The sequence below is a fragment of the Limanda limanda genome, chromosome 19, assembly GCF_963576545.1.
Source record: "Limanda limanda chromosome 19, fLimLim1.1, whole genome shotgun sequence".
Classification (NCBI taxonomy): domain Eukaryota; kingdom Metazoa; phylum Chordata; class Actinopteri; order Pleuronectiformes; family Pleuronectidae; genus Limanda; species Limanda limanda.
The window spans coordinates 11,423,313-11,442,706 of NC_083654.1; the positions used below are offsets into that span (position 1 = coordinate 11,423,313).

The 19,394-nt window shown below is 42.0% G+C and overlaps 1 protein-coding gene across 1 annotated transcript in view; it reads right to left on the reverse strand.

The window, feature by feature from the left end:
* Positions 1–19,394, reverse strand: part of gabbr2 (gamma-aminobutyric acid (GABA) B receptor, 2) — a 158,384-nt gene continuing 138,990 nt past the window's right edge. Inside the window, exons 14-19 of the mRNA XM_061093267.1 lie at positions 11,739–11,849; positions 8,452–8,676; positions 8,069–8,251; positions 7,265–7,394; positions 2,280–2,397; positions 1–166 (exon numbers count right to left, since the gene is read on the reverse strand). Of these exons, the coding sequence (XP_060949250.1) occupies positions 1–166; positions 2,280–2,397; positions 7,265–7,394; positions 8,069–8,251; positions 8,452–8,676; positions 11,739–11,849 (933 nt within the window). The remainder of the gene's footprint in view (positions 167–2,279; positions 2,398–7,264; positions 7,395–8,068; positions 8,252–8,451; positions 8,677–11,738; positions 11,850–19,394) is intronic.

A 19,394-nucleotide genomic window follows, 5' to 3' on the forward strand; every position in this document is an offset into this window, starting at 1 on the left:
TCACAGGCCAGAGACCATCACCCGGTAGGAGGGGGGCATGTGTCTGTGCCGTGGGCTGGAACCAGGGCTGCCGCTGGGGCTTGTGCAGCTGGCATCGACCCCTCCTATGGAAGGCAAGTAAGCATGGTGCAGGATGGGAAGTTGCAAGGACAGTCGACGTTGTATGCTGCAAGTGGAGAGAGCAAAGTACAATGTCAGAGGCAGAACTGCAAAGAAAGTCCGTGTGATGTTTTACTTTCACTGCACATTTTTCCTGAAAGTTGAAGAATGACTCATCTTTTGTTTTTGGGTTTGTATTACCCACGTTAATCAGATGTTATTATTGTGCACTCAGCTCATCAATTTGAGGTTTGTTTACCAAAAGATCGCACAAGAAACGTAAAACCACCCTGATGGGTCATAATTTGGTCTGTGCACGGCATAAATATACTTGTGCCGTGCACTTTATACCATCTACTTCATTAAAAAATAGTCTAAACTGTGGTTGGCTGGAAGACACATCTCCAGTCACCTCCCTCACTTCCACTTTCTTACTTGGTGCACACTTACATTAAGGGCACATTACTTTCTGCATAGGCACTTCATGTCTTAATGGGCTACATGTTGCAGATAGAGTGATATAAATATAAAAGAGGATCTACAGCTATAAATGAAAATAGTACAGGATATAAAATAGTCAGTTATGAAGACACATGTTAAAGACACAGGGGAAATGGTCCGTCAGGTTTCTACCGCAACCCAAATGTGTTACATGTAGTGGACATGTCCAGTTCTCACATTTATTGTTTGACGGTTTTTTATTTAATCACACCACCAACATAGAAACTAGATAGACGCAAAAAAAACCCGATGTTTAAGAACAAACAAGGAAAGTGATGTTAACGTGAACTCTCAGCTTCTTTGTCTTCTTTTCTTGTATTCTTCAGCACCCTCCTTCCCTTCTTCTCACTAAGTCCTTAATCCACCGGGCCTCCAAGCTTCTGGGATCATCTGACAAAAAGAACATTTCATGCCTCCGCCTGGTGTGACAGTTCGCACCCTACCTCGCCAGAGCCACCGCCAGCCGCTTGCAAGGAAATTATGTAACCAAATGCCATTTATGCAAAAAATTAAGAAGGGTTATGAAATTCAAGCTCAGTCAGCGATAGGCCCAGAAAAAATGTCTTAATTAGGTGAACTTTGAAATATTAATATTCATCTGACTAAGCCTGTGGAATATTCCTTCCGCCTCGCCAGTTCCCCTGACCGGTTCCATTTCTGATGGAAACACAGTCGTGCTTGAGAAGCGTTTGAAGCAACACTTGACAATTACATTCACCTGGTGTGTGACTTTGTATTCGGTCATGTCACAAAGTGTTACCGTTTGTCCTCCTCTCCCTCTCCTCCCTTCATACCTCTTCCTAACTTCTTTATATTTGTCTCCTTCTCTCTCGCTGCCTCTTCATCCTTCTTCCCTCCATGTGATCAAACATTCATGCGGCATGGGAATAGCTCTGAGTGTTCCTTTACTTCTGTTCTCCTCCCTGTCTATTTTCAGAGCTGTTTCCAATGCGAGCTGTAAATCACTGGTTACATAAGCCTCCGTGAGTCCCTCCTTCTTTCTTTCTTTTTCTCCTTCTTCTTCTTATCGGCCTCTCTTTCCTATCTAAACATCCCGCTCTCTTACTCCATCTTCTCCCTGGAACTGCCCTCTCCTCGATATTTTACCCCTCATGTCTCTCTATCCATCTGTCCTACATCGCTAACTTTAGCATTCTTCCCCCTGGTGCTGGTTAAATGAGTGTGGGAGGATGAGCTCTCAATGATACACGAGGTGTCCCCCCCCAATTGATGAAGTCGACAGCCCTCAGCTTTGCTGCTTTATGAATAATAAGTGAATGTGGATCTGCAGTTGTCGCATGAGTGTTTGGAGAGTCCAAGACCAGCTCTTTCTTACGAGTCGGCACAACAAATAAATGAGCTGCACGGAAACGCGTGCACGTATATTTTTTTGTTATGGCACGTGAGTGTTTGACTGTGATCATACGTGCCACATTAAGTCCAGCCTGTTGGGAGAATACATGTACACGCTGTGGTTATATGTATGTTGATGTGCGTGGGAGAGAAAAGTACAGGGCCGGTCCATGCTTTCGCAAGCCTCTGTTGCCAGAGCAACCGCCTGAGAGCTGCTGGTGGTTGGGATATGGATGACGTGTAGTCTGATGAGAAAGCTGACAAGACGGAGGGGGAGGAGGGAGGGTAACGGGGGAAGAGGTGCTGAAGAAAGAGGGAGAGCTCACTGTTCAGGTGAGTTGATGTCTTCCAAGGGACCTCTGTTTATTCTGGAAGGATCCATGGAGCCCCACTGCGCCTGAGGCTTCTGCTCCAGGTGGTTCTTCAGTATCGACTTCTCTCCATCTGCATCGAAAACACACGTAGGCAACATGAGATACATGCTGGGGCTTTGTCACGTGGACTTCCATACTTTACCTGAAGTAAGCTACACATGCACAGCAGCTGAGAAATCACCTAAGTTTTCAAAAACCTTTGGTCCTGTTACCTCGGTCTGGACCCTAATTTGTTTCTTCTTTTGTTTTGAGTAAGGGCTTCAGTAACATAGATAATTCTTTGTTGTTATGTCATTAAAAATAAATAGATGCCAAAATAATGAAAATGTGACAGTACTTCTTACTACATTACTTTTAAGTACCACGAATGTCATAAATACAGCAGATGAAACGTTATGAAGTTTTTGATCAAAGTGTTTTTTTAATTCTAATGTTTTTACATGATTAATAGATAAAGTAAGACATTTCATTATGATGGAAATCTTAGTCATCTGTCTGTCATCAGACTGTAAACTGTCAGTTTCCTTTGTCCAAACAGGACACAGATTTCATGGGATATTTAAAGCACAGGTAAAAAATAAAACAACTGTATGGGACTTATCAAGAGTGGAAGGTGAAGAGGACAAATGTAATCAAACCCAACATGATTTCTACATTCTGTTGCAGGGGGATGCTGCAGATGATCAGGTCAAATACCGATGCAGAGTACAAACATCACTTTTTGATGTTTGCATCTGGAGAGTATAGTGGAATGACCCCTTTCTTCCCACAGACGTTCCCCCCCAGTTGTCCCAGATTTCCCAGCACATTCTGACCTGATTTCCTGATCACCGTGCTCCGTGGCCCAATTGGACCTCTGAGCTTGCTGGACTGTTTTAGAGGCGACTAGTCCTCGTTTCATTCCGAAAGAAGCTCAACCTTGTAACTCTGAGAGCTGTGTTAAAAGCACAGACAGATATTTTTACGCCTCATTATGGATTCAGACACAGAATGTGTGTTCGCACCACAAAGAAAGTATCAGGTGAGGAGTTTTTCTACCCACTGGCCAGGCAGCAGTGACAGGAGTGAAGTTCCATTCTTTGTTGGAGTTTTTCCTGCTAAGCTAAAAATACATCTGCAGAAAATGTTGTTATTCCCAATGGCCTCTTCTCTTCCTTCTGTCTTTTTAGCTTTGCCTCTCCTGCATTATGCTGCATGCCTAGCAGCTTAATACATTTTTTAGCCTCTGAAGCTGCTTTCAGACCTGCACTTGCCTGCTGACATTCTCCTTAAAGTCAAGACAAATGTCCAAGTCAGCTGCTGATGACATTTGTGAGGCGTTTTTCCTCTCATCCCCTCAGTTAAATGTCTTGTAAATATCAGAATGTGCCATATAGTTGTCTTTTAAAACAAGCAATTTCAGCGTGTCACCGGCTCTGGGGAAATCATTATGACCAGTTTTTACAACTTCATGAACTTTTATGGATAAATAAAATGTGTAGGTTTATTCGCGCAATTAATAATAAAAAATAAAAAAGATCAATGATGGAAATAAAGCCAGTATTTATTTTGGATGTTGTCCACTTACTGGTTTGAACAGTAAATCTCCACAGTCAAAAGGCCAATATTTACTGCAGTACAATCAATAACGTAATCACCTCTCTCTCCTCAGTGTACAACCAAGACTCAGAGAAGCACCTTAACCATCCTGGTGCTGTCCAGTTTCGTGTTTATTCAAGAAAGCAGAAAGAGGGAGAGCAAGGGAGAGAGAGAGAGAGAGAGAGAGAGAGAGAGAGAGAGAGAGAGAGAGAGAGAGGGAGAGAGATGTAGTATTGTTTCTCACCCTTTGAGAGTGAGCGTAATCGCTGTTGACACGGCCCTCCACTCTTTTAACAGCCACTCATTCACGGCCCCCAATATATTAAGACCAGCTCTTATGAATACTGATGACTAGAGAGAGGAGCAGGCAATGAGGATGATGATGAACTCTTCATCCTTCTCTCTTCAAGAGATGGTTATTAATAAGTGCATTTTAACAGCCCACAGACTGTTGTGTTTCTCAGTGTATCCATTTAAATATTTGTCATAGTCAGTCAGTCTGTGGCTCAATATAAAACAGCCTCATATGTGTAGACTGGGTTTATCATATACATTAAGCACATGCAAACACACAGGTGACGTGTGGCAAATACAAACTGAAGCGGCACAATTTATTTCATTCTGTCTATTATACAGCTCCAGGCTTTTTGTATTTCTATGCAAATCTCACTACAGATTTGACAATATTCAATATAAAATAAATAATTTATCAGCTTTTTACCCATTATGGGACATATGAGTAAACATTTGTATATGATAACTTAATTTAATTAGTTTTAGATTGTCTCTAAATTAAATGCTTTCCACAATAAACGTGTTGTTTCCACAGTTTACCTGGAGACAGTTCAGGTATCATGTTCTCATACCTGGACTGTTTAACACAGGTTTGTAAATATGATATAGAATGTGTTTAGTCATCTGACACTAATTTGTGGAAGACAGATTTCGGGTTTCTATAAAGATCTCTCCATAACTTCACATTTATATTTAGAGTCATATTTGTCTTTGTTCTCTTGTGACAGCCCAACACAAACAAGGAAATCTTTGAAACCAATCCAAAACTGTCATGACTAATAAAGATGTATTTTTAGGCAGGATAAATATAGAAAGGTCATAAATCTCCCAGATGGCAACTCATTATTTACTAATTAAAATATTCCTGGCACCCGACGCTTTAACACTGAGCTGTTTCCAACCAACAGGCACAACAAGACATATTTTCATTTCAAATTTCTCCTTGTAAGGACGCCATCACATAATAACCCCCTCCTTTCCTCCCCTATCATTATGAAGCCAGACGGTATTTGGACTGAAACAAGAGGGTGTGTGTGTGTGTGTGTGTGTGTGTGTGTGTGTGTGTGTGTGTGTGTGTGTGTGTGTGTGTGTGTGTGTGTGTAAGTGTGTGTTTCTGTGTGCACCTTTACAAAAGATGAGAGGCAAAGAAGAAGGAGAAACAGAAGGAAGCTGAGAACACACTGAAACACAAAGACGCATTAGACATGTCGCTGTGTGAATGTACTCATTAACTTCCATCAGCTCGTTGCGTAACTGTGAACTTTCACAGATGAGAGGCTCCTCAAACAATTCCAACGCACGCGGCTCCCAATCCGCAGAACGAAAGCAGCTGTTTCCCTCCTTTACCTTCTCCCTAACTCAGACGGATCCATTAGACACCCCCGAGAGCAGCTTCCTGCTGGCGTGTGCATCAGACGAGCTGGATCTGGCTGCTGTACCTCGACGCCGCCCTGTGTCTGTTAAAATGGTGCCTGATGCAACGCGATGCCGCTGCTGGGCTGTAACGATTCACTGATTCAATTTGAGGAAACCCGGCTTCATAATACAAGTCACAGCTGTGTCAATTCCAACGGCACGGCTCGGACAGGAGTTGGGAGAACTGACACAGGAGGAAGGCAGACATCTTTATAATCCAGCAGCTGATAGTGAACTCCTCATGTTGCCATAGTCCTGTCGCCACCAATCACGGTTCACCTCAGCTGCTCCCTTCCTTTAAAATGAACCTATTCTCTCAAACCCATTGTTCAGCAGCAGCAAACAGCATCCCACACAAAATAATTAGGTGCAAATTCAAGCGTGGACACACTCCTGGCTCGATAATGAAAGGTAAGTGAGTTGAAGACGGTATGTTTAGGACTCGCTGAGCGGCACTGGAGTATTCAGGTGCTGTAGCTCTAATCTAATGACTCATTCTAAGAGACACTTGACTTTAGCTGCCGTGTCCCTTCCTCACCAGCAGCTGACAGGAGCTGCAGCGACTGAATCCACGTCAGGATTTCCCTTCAAGCTGCTGCTCTGAACAAAGCATTGAAATTCTTTATAAAGCCACTGATTATGCAACCATAGTTCATACTTAGTGAATCACATTACTTTATAATCATACTGTTGTGGAATTATACTGAATTACATCCTGAAGAACTGATCGTGGTCTTTCTAGACTCCTGCAGTTTAGTTTACAGCCACCAGCAGCAGCACTGAGCAGCACAAACCAAGGAAGGGATGATTCACGGCCTTGGATTTTACATGGATTGTATTGACTGCAATCTCCGAGCCCATCGGCTGTCTTCTGATGACAAATTAACCTCTGACGGCAAGGGACAATTATTTGGGGCTTCCAGTGTAGACACTGAATATCCAGGCCAAGACTCCATCTTCCATTCGATGTTCACAGTCCGACTAGTTTCATTTATCATACCAGTTCTATTCGTTCTCCACACAAAACACAAACAGCGATACTTTTTGTAGGTGTTTCGGGTCCCAACAACATTTTGGCTAATCTCTGAATCCGATACATTTAAAAAACAGATAGCCGTCTCATTTGGGTCGATGATATCCGACTCTTTTGCTCTATATTCACATGCAGAGTCTGTTTATTATATTGACTGTAATGGAAAGCACTGACAATTCATCATTATGTGTTTGTAACTTCAAACCCATCTAACATCAGCATTGTTCCTCCTGATCATCCACTGTGAGTCAGGCTGTTTTCAGCATTTTCCAAGAAGGCTAAACAAATGTAAAATGGTTTGTGTTTTCTATTCCAGGTGCACATAGAGAGAAATCACCAAACCTGTATCTCTGCCCACACACTGAGATGAGAAGAGGAAAAGGCCTCATCTGTGCAGACAATGTGACCAAAATGTTCCCTTATTTACATAAATGGATTCCTTTTGCATCTGAAGTTGCTCCTTTACTGTCAGAGAGCTGGTTCTTTTTAAGGTTACCTGGAGGTCATGTCTGAAAACGGCTATAGGGTCACTAACATGTAGCCTATCAGGACTGTGAGGGATAGTATCTAAGTTTATGGATCGAGGACACTGCACCTGGACACGTCAGTTCCTTACCTTTACCATCTGTGAAGTTGCGTATGCTGAGGATGTTGTTTGCGTCGGGGTAATTGTTCTGTTTGATGTAAGGAGTTTTCTCTGGGGTGTCCTGCAGCTGCATGGTCACTTCCTCCAGCTCCTTGTCCAACTTTTTAAAAAGAAAAAACAGAAAAATTATTATTTTTAATTTGATGTGATTGATGGTTCAGTGATAACCTAACTTAAAACAACTACAGTGTTATCAGAGAAATGAAACCCAGTGCTGTCTCAGTCTTGTGTACTATATGTTCAAACTGCTGCAGCCACTTCCCAACATGTCTTAATGCAGTGAACAGGCTGCTCTGTGCCAAATATATGATAACTTTACTTGGCTGAAAAAAGCTCCTCATTTGTCACCGTTATGAAAAAAGCCAGGACGACAGCAGTAATTCATCACAGAGATCTGATAGAAAGCCGATCTGACTACCAGGGGATTGTTTTCAAATGTCACTCAATGTCGAAGAAATTAATTAGAGAGAACATATATTTCTATAGAAAAGATTCCAATCATCTACAGTCACAAAGTGATGCTTTTAACAACTAAGATTTTAAACATATAATTTGGAAACTATATGGAGAATATCTGCTATCTGGAAATGAACTGGCTACAGATGACTCAGGAGGGTTTATAACTTTCTTAAATTCAGTGAAGTGAAATGATTTGCTCTCTCTTTTTTCTCTTGTTGAAACTGTGCTCAAATACGGAAATATAACTAAATGTAACTGTTATCCTGTCTTTTACAATCTAAAAGGTTCAACATGTGTGTGCTCTCAGGCTCTGACCTCTGTTATCTTCATGCGCAGGCGGTGGTTATCAGTTTGAAGCCCGTCCAGTCGAGAAGTATTCGCCTGGTTGACGCTGGTGACCGAGGTGGAGGTCTTGGAATCCTCCTTCTTCTGGTTCTGGGTGAAATTTAACCTCCGGTTCTTGGTGGCTGCATCTGGGTTGGTTCTCATGCTGATGAACTGGAAAGGGATTTATGAGCATTAGTCACAGCTAAAAAACTACTAAAAAAAGCTACACATAAGTGTTTACGCTGCAATTTTTAGGATCCAGGGCTTAGTGAAGTGAGGTGTGTGAATGTGGCAATAATTAAAAACTGTTTTACTCTCACATGCACACGCACAAACACAAACACACTGTCCTCTATCACACAGACACTGACCTTGGGAACAAACACCAGACAGAGCGTGATCGTGCTGCAGAAGATGATCACCAGAGCTACGATGCAGAACTGGACGTTGGGCTGGTCTCGGGTCAGAAAGGACACAGCGGCGCCGATGATGCACATGATGCCCACGTTGTACACGCTCATCCCGATGTATTTGCTGTCATTGAGGGCGGGGATGCTCACGTTCCTGGTCTCCCATGCCAGGAAACAGCCAAACAACTGTCAGGGGAAAAGGAGAGGAAGGAGTTTTTGGAGAAAAAGATCAAAACTTTGACTCTGAATCAGTTTTCTCTGGGTTAACAATCAGCAGGACTAGTTAATTTCACTACTCAACAAATTATGCAGTCTTTCATTCTGCTGGCGGTAGATGAAATGGTGGCAGAACAAATAAATAAGTAAAGTAGCAGAAAGCATCTGAGATTCTGAGAATGAAAAAGAAAGTCATAAATTAACAAGAATGAAGTTGTATATTTATGAGAATAAAATCATAATATCACAAGACAAGAATGTTTATATGAGAATAAAGTTGTATATTTATGAGAATAAAGTTATAATATCATGAATAAGGTCACAATAAAATGAGAATAAAGTCGTAATAAAACTAGAATTTTCGATTAGGAATATCAGAGGATCAGTTTGTTGTCTACATTAAAATTTAGGAATGTGGTGAATTTTGTTAAATTATACTTCAGCTTTCACAAACAACAAAATACTTCATATTTTGGTTCATCAGCATCATGTTCAGCACCAGGAGGAAATGGTTAGTGAAACTTCCAAGAGCACAGGTTCTCCTTGCTGTTATTTTTTCTTTATTCTGGTAATATCATTACTTTGTTTCTCATTGAATAGCAACATTCTTCTCGAAATCTCACAATGTTTCATTCTTCATACACCCCTAATACTTTGCTTTATTATTAAGCACTCTTCGTTGTTCCTCATGAATACTGAAGGCGTTGTAGGGGTTCACTACGTTTTAAGAAAGACATTAAATCAAACAAAAATCCCCTTTGTGATATGATGAAGCCTAAAAGGTAAAACAATCGAAAGAGAGCAGTTTAAAGCGGCCTCCGGTTCCGTGCTTGTGGGATGTTTATTTAGCGAGAGTGAATTAATTGTTCAGCGGATCATTAGAGTTGCAGCAGCCGCCTGCTCAGCCTGCTGAATAATTCACGCTGTGCAGTGTAAGGTGGCACGCCTGCTTGTTCTAAAGTCTAAATGAGAGTTAGTGGAATGACGAGCAGCAGAATTAAAGGAGCAGTCATCAAGGATTAGTGCAGGTGTGTGTGTGTGTGTGTGTGTGTGTGTGTGTGTGTGCATGTATTCATACGTGAGAGTGTCTGTGTGAGTTTGAAGCTTTAAAGCCTCTTTTCCCTGTGCTGTCCCTCTCTCTCTGTGCCTCACACAGATTTGGGCTCCTGTCAATTACTTCACACAAACTTTTTCTACCTGCTGCTCTTCTTTGTTCCTGTTTTTACTTTTGTACTTTAAAGCTCTTGGACTTGTTATCCAACAATTTACTTCTTCTTTCTTGCCGTCTACAACATTTTGTTTAACTCACCATCCTCTGTATTCTCTCAATCTGCTTAAGATGATTTAATGCTTTGTCTCGCTCCTTCGCCTCAAAATAAATGTCGTGAGGTTTGCATAATTTACAGTCGCTCCTTTTACAACATGCCTCAATTGGCAAGGGGGGGGGGGATTTCTAAGGTTTGTTACAGTTTGATTACAACCCTGTGTCTCACACACTGTGACAGGGACACGCTCGCAGGGCTTGCACCCCCTCCCCCCATTTATCCTCACAGTCCCTAAATGCCCTTGTGAACTGGATTCTTGGAATATGAATATTAATGGTAACAATAAACACATAAGTAAACATTCAGCTTCTGCCTGCAGGACCAACTGTACTCGACTGATGAGCTGGGAAAATAATGAGCAAAATATTTAAATTAAATCAGTGAACACAACCGTAAATCAGCACCCCTGAATTATCGAGACTAATAATTCAATAAAAGTCCATAATGATGGATTGAAGCCTTTTTATGTCTATATACATAAAATTTGCAGAAGAAAGATTAAACAATTTCTTCACCACTTCTCTCTTCATCTCTCCTCTTTCCAGATCTTCATGGTAAAGAGAGCCTCTTGACTTAATATTGTCATTCTGAATCTCCGCACTGTACTTTAATGTATCTGTTGTTTCTCTCTACTTCCTGTCCATAACGGCGGAGGGATCCCTCCTTGTGCAGTATTTTCCTCAGCCGAGTGAAGGTGAAACTAAAGAGATGGTGCACATTGATTTGTGGGCTTTGGGCTGTCAAAGTTAACTTGACCTGAATTGACACAAGAGTTTAATCCATACTCTCATCTCACTCTCTGTAAAAACACATTTTCCAAAATGTCAGACTTACTTTAAGTCGATTCATCAGTGGTCTTGTTATGGCCCCATATAAAAAAAAAAGGGCAACCCATTGTGATGTCACGCATTAGTTTTGGAACTGCCGTTTAGAAGCGCCATCTTGTTTATATATATATACATACACATCCAATATTGGAAGAGGGGGTTGAGCCTGACTGAGAACTCGAGGACACAGTACGCCCACCCACAAACATTGGATGGTACTAGCTGTCAATCAAACAGTAGCCGTGACCCGATGCATGCCATGCTTTGTTGTCTATTTTGCTCTAAATGAGACCATTATTTACAAAATGAACATCCTGCTGTGTTGAAGAAGACTTGAAACAAGCGACTTAGACCATTTACTCGGTATGACAATGTTTACTGATGTTATAAATCCAGTTGGAAGTAGGATCTAGTAGTGGTAGTAGTAATATTTTCTCATTGACTTCATGAGAAACTGACTTATTTTTGCAACCGTTGAATTCGCCCTCTTGTGGTCATTTGAGAGAGTACAGGTTTCAGGCACTTCAGCATTGGCTACACTTTGCAAAAAAGGAGTCCATTTTGAGAAACAGTCTCTCACATTTCTCACATTTCTGACATTAACGACTTCTGGGGGGTGTATCCAGAAAGACTGTGGAGAGGGCAAAGATGGCCACCTGAAATGTCTGCACGGACACGCTATGGTAAAGACTGTTGGTACGTGTCATTATTAGATACCCATATATTCACACCCATCTGTTGGGAGGTGTTACTACTAGGAAGCTTATCTGAATGAGCGATAAATATCACACACATTTATGATACTGTGCATTTGTACAGTGCATTAATACAACAGTGTAGATGTGAGTGCACCAAGTGATTTTGTGTTCTCTCCTCTCACCATTAGCAGTCCCTTGTAGGCATAGACGATGCCCAGCCAAATGGTCATGTGAGTGTTCTCACAGTGCTCCAAGAAGGGACGGATGGAGATGTCTCGACCTTCGGGATCCGGCTGGAGGAAAAACAAACACACAGACAGGAAGAGAAGTGAGTGAGGAACCTTTACAAGTTTAGACAGATGCACAAATACTCTGAAGAAGGCACAAAATGTACAGTTGCAACATAATAATCACATTTCCCAGGGGAATGAAACCAACAGAGGAAACTAGTAAATGAGTTCTAAAAGGAGGAAATGATAAGAAGGCTTATGAACTCTTCCCACATGAGTTTTCTCTGTGCAGGTTTTACTAATTTCACATTCAGGAACAAAAGCAGCACATGGCCGTGCACCTGCCAGTCAGAATGAAGGGTGTCACTGATCAAACATCCAGGTGTGCAATCACTCTGCATCCCATCATGGCCACTGGGCTCATCGACTGAAGTTAAATTAATCCGTGATTAGGACGCTAATGGGCCCAACTAATGAAGCTTATGTATTACTGTGATTTACACCCACCCCCCCTCCTGCCCTTTTCTTTTTTCCGTCTCACTCGGTCTCCGTCATTTCTCCTCGTCCCCCCCGATGCCGCTCCGTTTCTTTTGCTTTCTCTTTTTATTTCCACTCGTCTTTCATCGCCGCTGGAGGTTGGACGCTTAGCCACCGGGCTCCCTAGGTGTGTGTGTGTGTGTGTGTGTGTGTCTTTTCAGACTAATGAGTAGCAGATGGTGTGCAACTGCGTCCACAGTGAGGCGTTTGTTTTGATGATATATATAAATACTGTACAAACCAAGTTACATACAGTGCTGCGGTAAAATGTCTCTTCCACGTGTCATGCTCTCCATTCAACTCGCGTTAATGGAGATTGCAACTGTTCATGCTTTTCACTACGACCTTGATAGCTTCACATTAGTGGCTCTCTATAGGATGATCATTTAAAATGGGAAATTGGTGCTTTGAGAGCTGCAGCGATTCACCTAACAGAGCGGAGCACAAATGGACCTGCACTCTATGAGTTCTGGATATGCTTGAGTTGCAGTGTGTGTATGAATTCATATAGGACCGTTTTTCTAGCTCCAATTCCCATGATTCTGCCTTTGAAACACAACATTCACAAAGAGTTTCTCATCCTGCTCGCACTCGTCGTCCTTCAACATTCAATTCTGCAAAGGATTACATATGTAGTTATAGATCATACAGGGTTGGGAAAAAGACCCATCACCATCATAGCAGACGGAAACAACCCCCCTCCCCTCTCGAACAAGTCAGATCTAGAGTCCGAAAATCTCCAGAACTCCGATGATCTCTCGAACCAGTCCCACGTTGAGCAGCTAGAATTGCTCCAGTGACAGTGAGTTTACACACTGACGTAAAGGCGCTCTTGTAAGCTCCTGTAAGAGCTCCCTTGGCAACCACGTGGCTCGTGTCACTCAGATCTGTGAGTATTTCGGGACAAGAGTATAAGAGCCTGGTTAAGTTTCAGTGACGAGCTGGTAGAAGTGAGTTTCTGCCTTAAAAGCCGTGACGTTGGTGGAAAGACGGGAAAGTGGGGCAGGAGATGACGCACAGATGGGCCATTTTTTATTTATTCTTTTTTTATTTTTTGAACAGAGAACCATAATTAGCCAGCACAGTAGAGGAAAAGAAAAAACTCAAGCGGGACATTTTCTCATATACCTACAGATAATTTCCTCATGAGAAATATCTTTAAAAAAACTGTTTGTCTGTTGTAGACTGAGGAGGAGACGATCAGGAGTTATATAAGAGATGCCCTTGTTTCACAAATTCTCTGAGCAGGGACAGGAAATCCTCTCTGCTCAAGTGATACAGTTTTATTTTATTTTTGACAATCATTTTGCAAACTACTGGTCACGTTGGACTCCAGTAGCTCGTTTAAAACAGACCTAGTCATATTTCTGTAGTACTTTCAAGAAGTCTGATTTGAACACCATCACACAAGAATAAATATATGTTCAGAGAGAAATTAAACAAACACTGTTTCTTTGCGTTTTGTTTTATTATCTTTTGTAGAGAAAAATGTGTGCGGAATGTGAATAACTAGGTTGTTGAGGAGATTCTCCTCGTGTCAGATCAGTCAAAGTTCTCTGTCTCTCTACAGTATGAATTGAAATGTAATTGATGAGGACATTTCATGGGGGATTCAATTGTGAGAGAAGGGGATGAGTGTCAGCTTCAATCCATCACTCATGAAGCCTGTCAGAAAACTCAACTTTCTTCTCATGGTATCATTAACATTCTAGCTCTATATATTCCACAAAGCAGATATCTATTTTTACCTACACCCAGGAGTCAATGTTTTCAGCCCTGTCTGTTTGTTGGATGGTTGGTTTGTTAGATTGCATCCAACAAATCCATAATGGGCCCAGCTCATCAGCTCTTCTCTCCTGTATAAACTCCCTGAGTCATCTGCATCGTCATCATTTCGGTACATTGACAATTTCTGCTTGATCAACGTCTTATTGAAACAACCACGCCGTAAGAAGTTCCACTTCTTGCAAATCATTTGGTTCATTCAGTACGAGAGACACATTCTACTTGAGCGCTCTTTGCATTCAAGCTCCAAGCAAACTTGTGTCACTAACAACAAAATGATAAGACAAAATGAGATATAATGCTTATTAGGCGCTGAGCTCTATCACAACATAGCAGACATGAGTTCTCGCATTATGAAAAGGGGAGCTGTCTGGGGAGTTGCCAGGCAACAGGGCTGTAGGCGGCAGGCAGCCCCAAAGCGGCGGTGATGGCAGTAAAAGTGCCGGTTCACTGTCATTTTTCACAGCATTAGCCCTCTAACGGGATCACTCTGGGAGAGCTGGAGCGGGCACAGCACACTGGCAGATTGTCTATGGAGGGATGGAGCTAGATGAGGCGATAAAGGGAGTGATGGAGGGAAGAGGGAGAAAGAAATGGAGGGTGGGAGGGAGAGAAGATAGAAGCAAGAAGTGTGGATTTGAACACGGAGCTGAAATGAATGAAGCAATGAAGGGATAGTGGGATAGATGGAAGGGAGGTAGTAGTGGTGACACGCTGACGTAAGATAAATAGATGCTGTCGATACAGTTTCCTCAAAGAGATATGAGAAGAATAACTTGAAGGAATACATTCTAAAAAGGGGAAATAAGGAGAGAGCAGTAGTGACAGTGAAATCATATTTAAAATATAATGCATCACAAAGAGCAATGGAGAGGTGAAGGTAAAGATGAGCAACGAGCGGACAGTAAACTCCAGATATATGACTATCAGATGTGTGTGATCAATATGGACGTTCAGATAAACACACTCTTTGGTTCACAAAGGTAGTAACAGAATAAAGATTATTGTTGTCCTCTTCACTGAGCTAATTTTAGTCCCTTCACGACACAGGACTTATAAAAAGTGCCCTGACTGAAGAGCTGGCTCCTGAAAAACTGAATAACAATCTGTATTTTCCTGTCAACAACGTCCATGTTTGATTATTTGGTGGACTGGGGTTGATTATTTAAGGTAGAAACAAAGATCACGAACAGGGTGCAGTTACATAGTCTTAACCATTCAACAATGTACAAACCTGTACACAAACCTTAATCTACAGCCATGGAGGTATCTGTTGTGATGGATAACATGGCTACCAGCCTCTACAAGTTGATATTTTATACTGTTCTAATCAGAAACCATCGGGTGCCTGGAGGGAACCACTTTCAAAAAACTTAAGATGTATGGTGTTTTTCTTTTGGAAAATTATTGCAGTAGGATTTTCGGTAGAGATGTCCGTTATCCCTCGACTCCACGACAGCAGCTACCGGGGCTTGTTTCTGGATATGGATCTTTCTCTGACTACACCATGGCCTCTGGACTGTTCGAGATAAACCAACAGGTGAGGGAGGAAATGGAGAGCTCACTCATTGTCACCTGCAGCTTCTTCACACAGAGGTGTGTGTGTGTGTGTACTTTTTCTTATATCTTTGTGAGGACCATTTTGAGGATAGACCTTACAGAGTGAGGACATTTTAGTTGGTTCTCACTTTTTCACAGGGCTGTGAAAGGGGTAAGATTTGGTTTAAGTGCTAGGGTTAGAATGAGATTTAGGTTTAGGGTAAGGATTAAGGGACGGAACATTCAAACATCCTAGATATTGAGTAGGTGCAGCCACACATTTCTATATGAACCTCTGTTACATTGAGAACTTGGAAATTAAGTTTAGGGTAAGTGGACGAGGCTGGGGTTAGGATGTAAAATCAAAAAAGAGAATATGCTTATATGTTAGTTCATATATGACAGTTATGCATTTAACTCCGATGATTGAGGTCAGGGTAAGAGGCTCGGGAATGTGTTTGGTTAATGAGAGTCCTCACTAAGATAGAAAAAATGTACGTGTGTGTGTGAGAGAATATGTCCCTGTGGGTGACAACGCATTCTTTGAGCACACATATGAAAGTTGGCTGACCTTTGGCTGTGTGTGTTGTGTGTGTGTGTGCGTGTGTCTGTGTGTGTGTGTGTGTGTGTACGTGTACAGAAGCGCTAGGCAGAGTCTGACAGAAACACTTCATCACACACTTGTAATTACAACACAGGATATTCGACGATGGTGAAACAGAGAAATTGTGGGTGGAGCTTTGGGCTTTAGGGCAGAAATGTATTTTTAAAAAAGTGTCAAAAACGACAGAGGAAAAGTCGTAGAGGAAATTCCAGGGGGCGAGAAAATGGGAACGACAGAAAAAAAAAGTCTAGAATAGATTTTTGTCCTCTGGGAAGATTGTACAAGTTTTATCATAAAAACACTGCATACAATTACTGTGTTGTGACTCCAGGGATTTAATGATTTACATTTATGTATACTGAGGCCTTCTCGAAATCTCTCTCAGAACAGAAAGCAACATCATGTGTTGTGTATTTCCTAGGAACATAACAAATTTGGATTTTCTGATTAGCGATTGGTAATCTGCTAAATGTCAGCGGGTGGCGTCATGTTTGGTTGATGCACAGGGCACCCCCGCCAACTGTTCGCCTGGGCACCGAGACAGGGAGATGCACACTGATACAGTGTTGTCTAATGGAGATGTCGCAAACACAAACACATTTTCCTCTATAGCACCAACTGTTTTCATATGTGCAAATGAAGACATTTTTTGTTTTTTTTCGTGTGCCGCCTTTCTCTGCCAGTTTCAAGGCAATTACTGTCATTCAAACAAACTAAATTAAAGTTCTGACAAAAAATAACACTATGTAAAATCCTCCTTGTAGAAACTGTTTTGAGAAAAGACCCACAAGTTTGAGAATGCAAAAAAATTTGGGACACCAGGAGATGCGACTGTAGCTTGCAGAGTTATAAATATGGAGGTATTTAAGGAATGAATCCGGTGTTGAAAAGCCAAGAGAGGAGATGAGGGGAGTGGCAGGATAATAGGGCGAAGAGATGGGATGAAAGACATCCTGGTGCCACCGCGACTTGTAGGAAACCATCTGAAAAGCAGCGAGCACCGTTTCCACAGGCCTTCTATCTAATTCCAAACAGCAGTAATGGCCTTTAGACAAGCACATATAGGAGAAATGCATGGAGGGTGATTCGTTCAGCCAGTTTGGACAGGGGAAGGCGATGAGTTCATGACCCAGACGTCAACCTCAAATCTAATTCTAAAGATAAAGATTGAATGCCTCATCCTGACATAAACAAACCCTTGATCACAATCTAACTCTAACTCTTTTAGTTCTTGCTTTGGTTGTCTGGAATAATTGCTGTACTTTTTCGAGTGCTTCCTACAAACTCTTTGTGTTTGTCCTATTTTCCCGCCCGTGCCAAGCAGATTATTTGCTATTCTTATTCTTAATGATTGGATGTGCTGTAGAGAAAGAAAATGAGAGGAAGAAAATAATCCAGTAGTTGGAGGAAGTGAGGGAGGGGTGTGAGAGGGGGAGATGAGGGAGGGTGTGTGTTTGTGGGGGGGGGGGTGGTTGTATGGTGTGCCCCGGGCCGAGGCTGACCTACATGCAGAAGGGCCATGGTGGCAGGGCAACAAGACGCCGCTGGCACACACAAGCCATGTGGGTCTCCCTCCCGCCATCCCACTCCGCTGTGTGTATGTGAACATAGAACAGTACGTGTGTGTATGTGTGTTTGTGTGTACGCGGGCGCCTGTGTGTGTTTTACTGTAGTGTCCTGGTCACACCGGATGACCAGGATATTCCACTCCAGTGCATCTTCTCAGATATTATTCTGGTTCACTTAAGAGTGAGAGGACGAGGTAGAGCCGGAAAGGAAAGAGAAAACACTGAGACAAGATCATGAAAATAAAACCTAATGAAAAACATTTTTTCTGTTCTTTCTTCCGCCACATAGAAGCTCTTCTAAATCATTCCATTTTTAATCCTTAATAAACAACAGAATTCACTCATCACCATAGTTTCTAACCCTCTTTAGACAGCTTCCTCCCCCTCCTCTCCCCTTCTTCACTAATGATGATAAAAGGATGTCTTTACTTGAATGTGTCTGTCTGCGTTTAAATACTTCTGCTCCGTTGCCTGTTTGAGCATCCCCCCCTCTCTCCTTTATTCCTTTATTCATACAAGCCTGTAATCCCATTTGAGAACTAATCCTTATGATAGATCCATGGTCCAAAGACCTTCTAAACACCAGTGGATCAAATTGTCCGTGGCCTGATAAAATCACTCTCTTCTCTGCAAGAAGAAACGGAAACATTAATGTTTCTACAAAGGACAGATTCCATGTTGTTCACATGTCTGGGAGAACTACCAGTACACAAGGACTGGAAACAAACTGAGCATGTTTGGCATAAGGATGAGAAGACAAATCACGAGTAGTTTGTGTGTGTTTTTGATCACCTTCGTCGTAATTTCCAGTGCTGTTACATGTAGATTTAGTAATAGATGGAATACAAGTGCAATCAGTAAAAATATGAATAAATGTGAAAAAACTGTACAAAACACAGGAAATGTTGCCTTCAAAAGAAACTTCAAAGTAGTGGACACACACACACACGCACACACACGTTTGAGCAAGCATTAAGAAACAGACAATTGCTCACAAACAGACTTATTCACTCATTTACACATTCTCACAAAATTACAGCTAAACTGCACACACACACAACTACACAAAGCTGCATTCTAATGTGATATGAAGTTAGTGATACACACACACACACACACACACTGACACACACACGCTTCCCCGGCTCCAGCAGGGAGCTGCCTTAACTGATTTATTAAGAACTAAACGCGTCATTAGTGTAAGCAGCTAACCCTGAACACTGGGCTCATTAGAATATGCAAATACTGTGGTAAAGCCCGGCAACTGCTTCCGTGGCTCCTATTCTTTAACATAACTCCCTGTTATAAGACTCGCTTTATCATCACAGTACCCATCTGCACACTGCCTATGGCTTAGGGCCGTATGTTAGGTGTAACTGTAACAGCCTCATGTGACTGCTACAGAAGCAGGGGAAGAGGTTTGTTTGTAAGGAGGAGGAATGACGGCACAGAGATACAGCATGCACACTGCAGGGAGGACTGTTCTTTGGAGGGGAGGGTGGCACATTGCAGTAGAAGTGGAGAGCAACTTTTTTCTTATGATTTTAAATATGAAAGTGACAGACTGTCAATTAG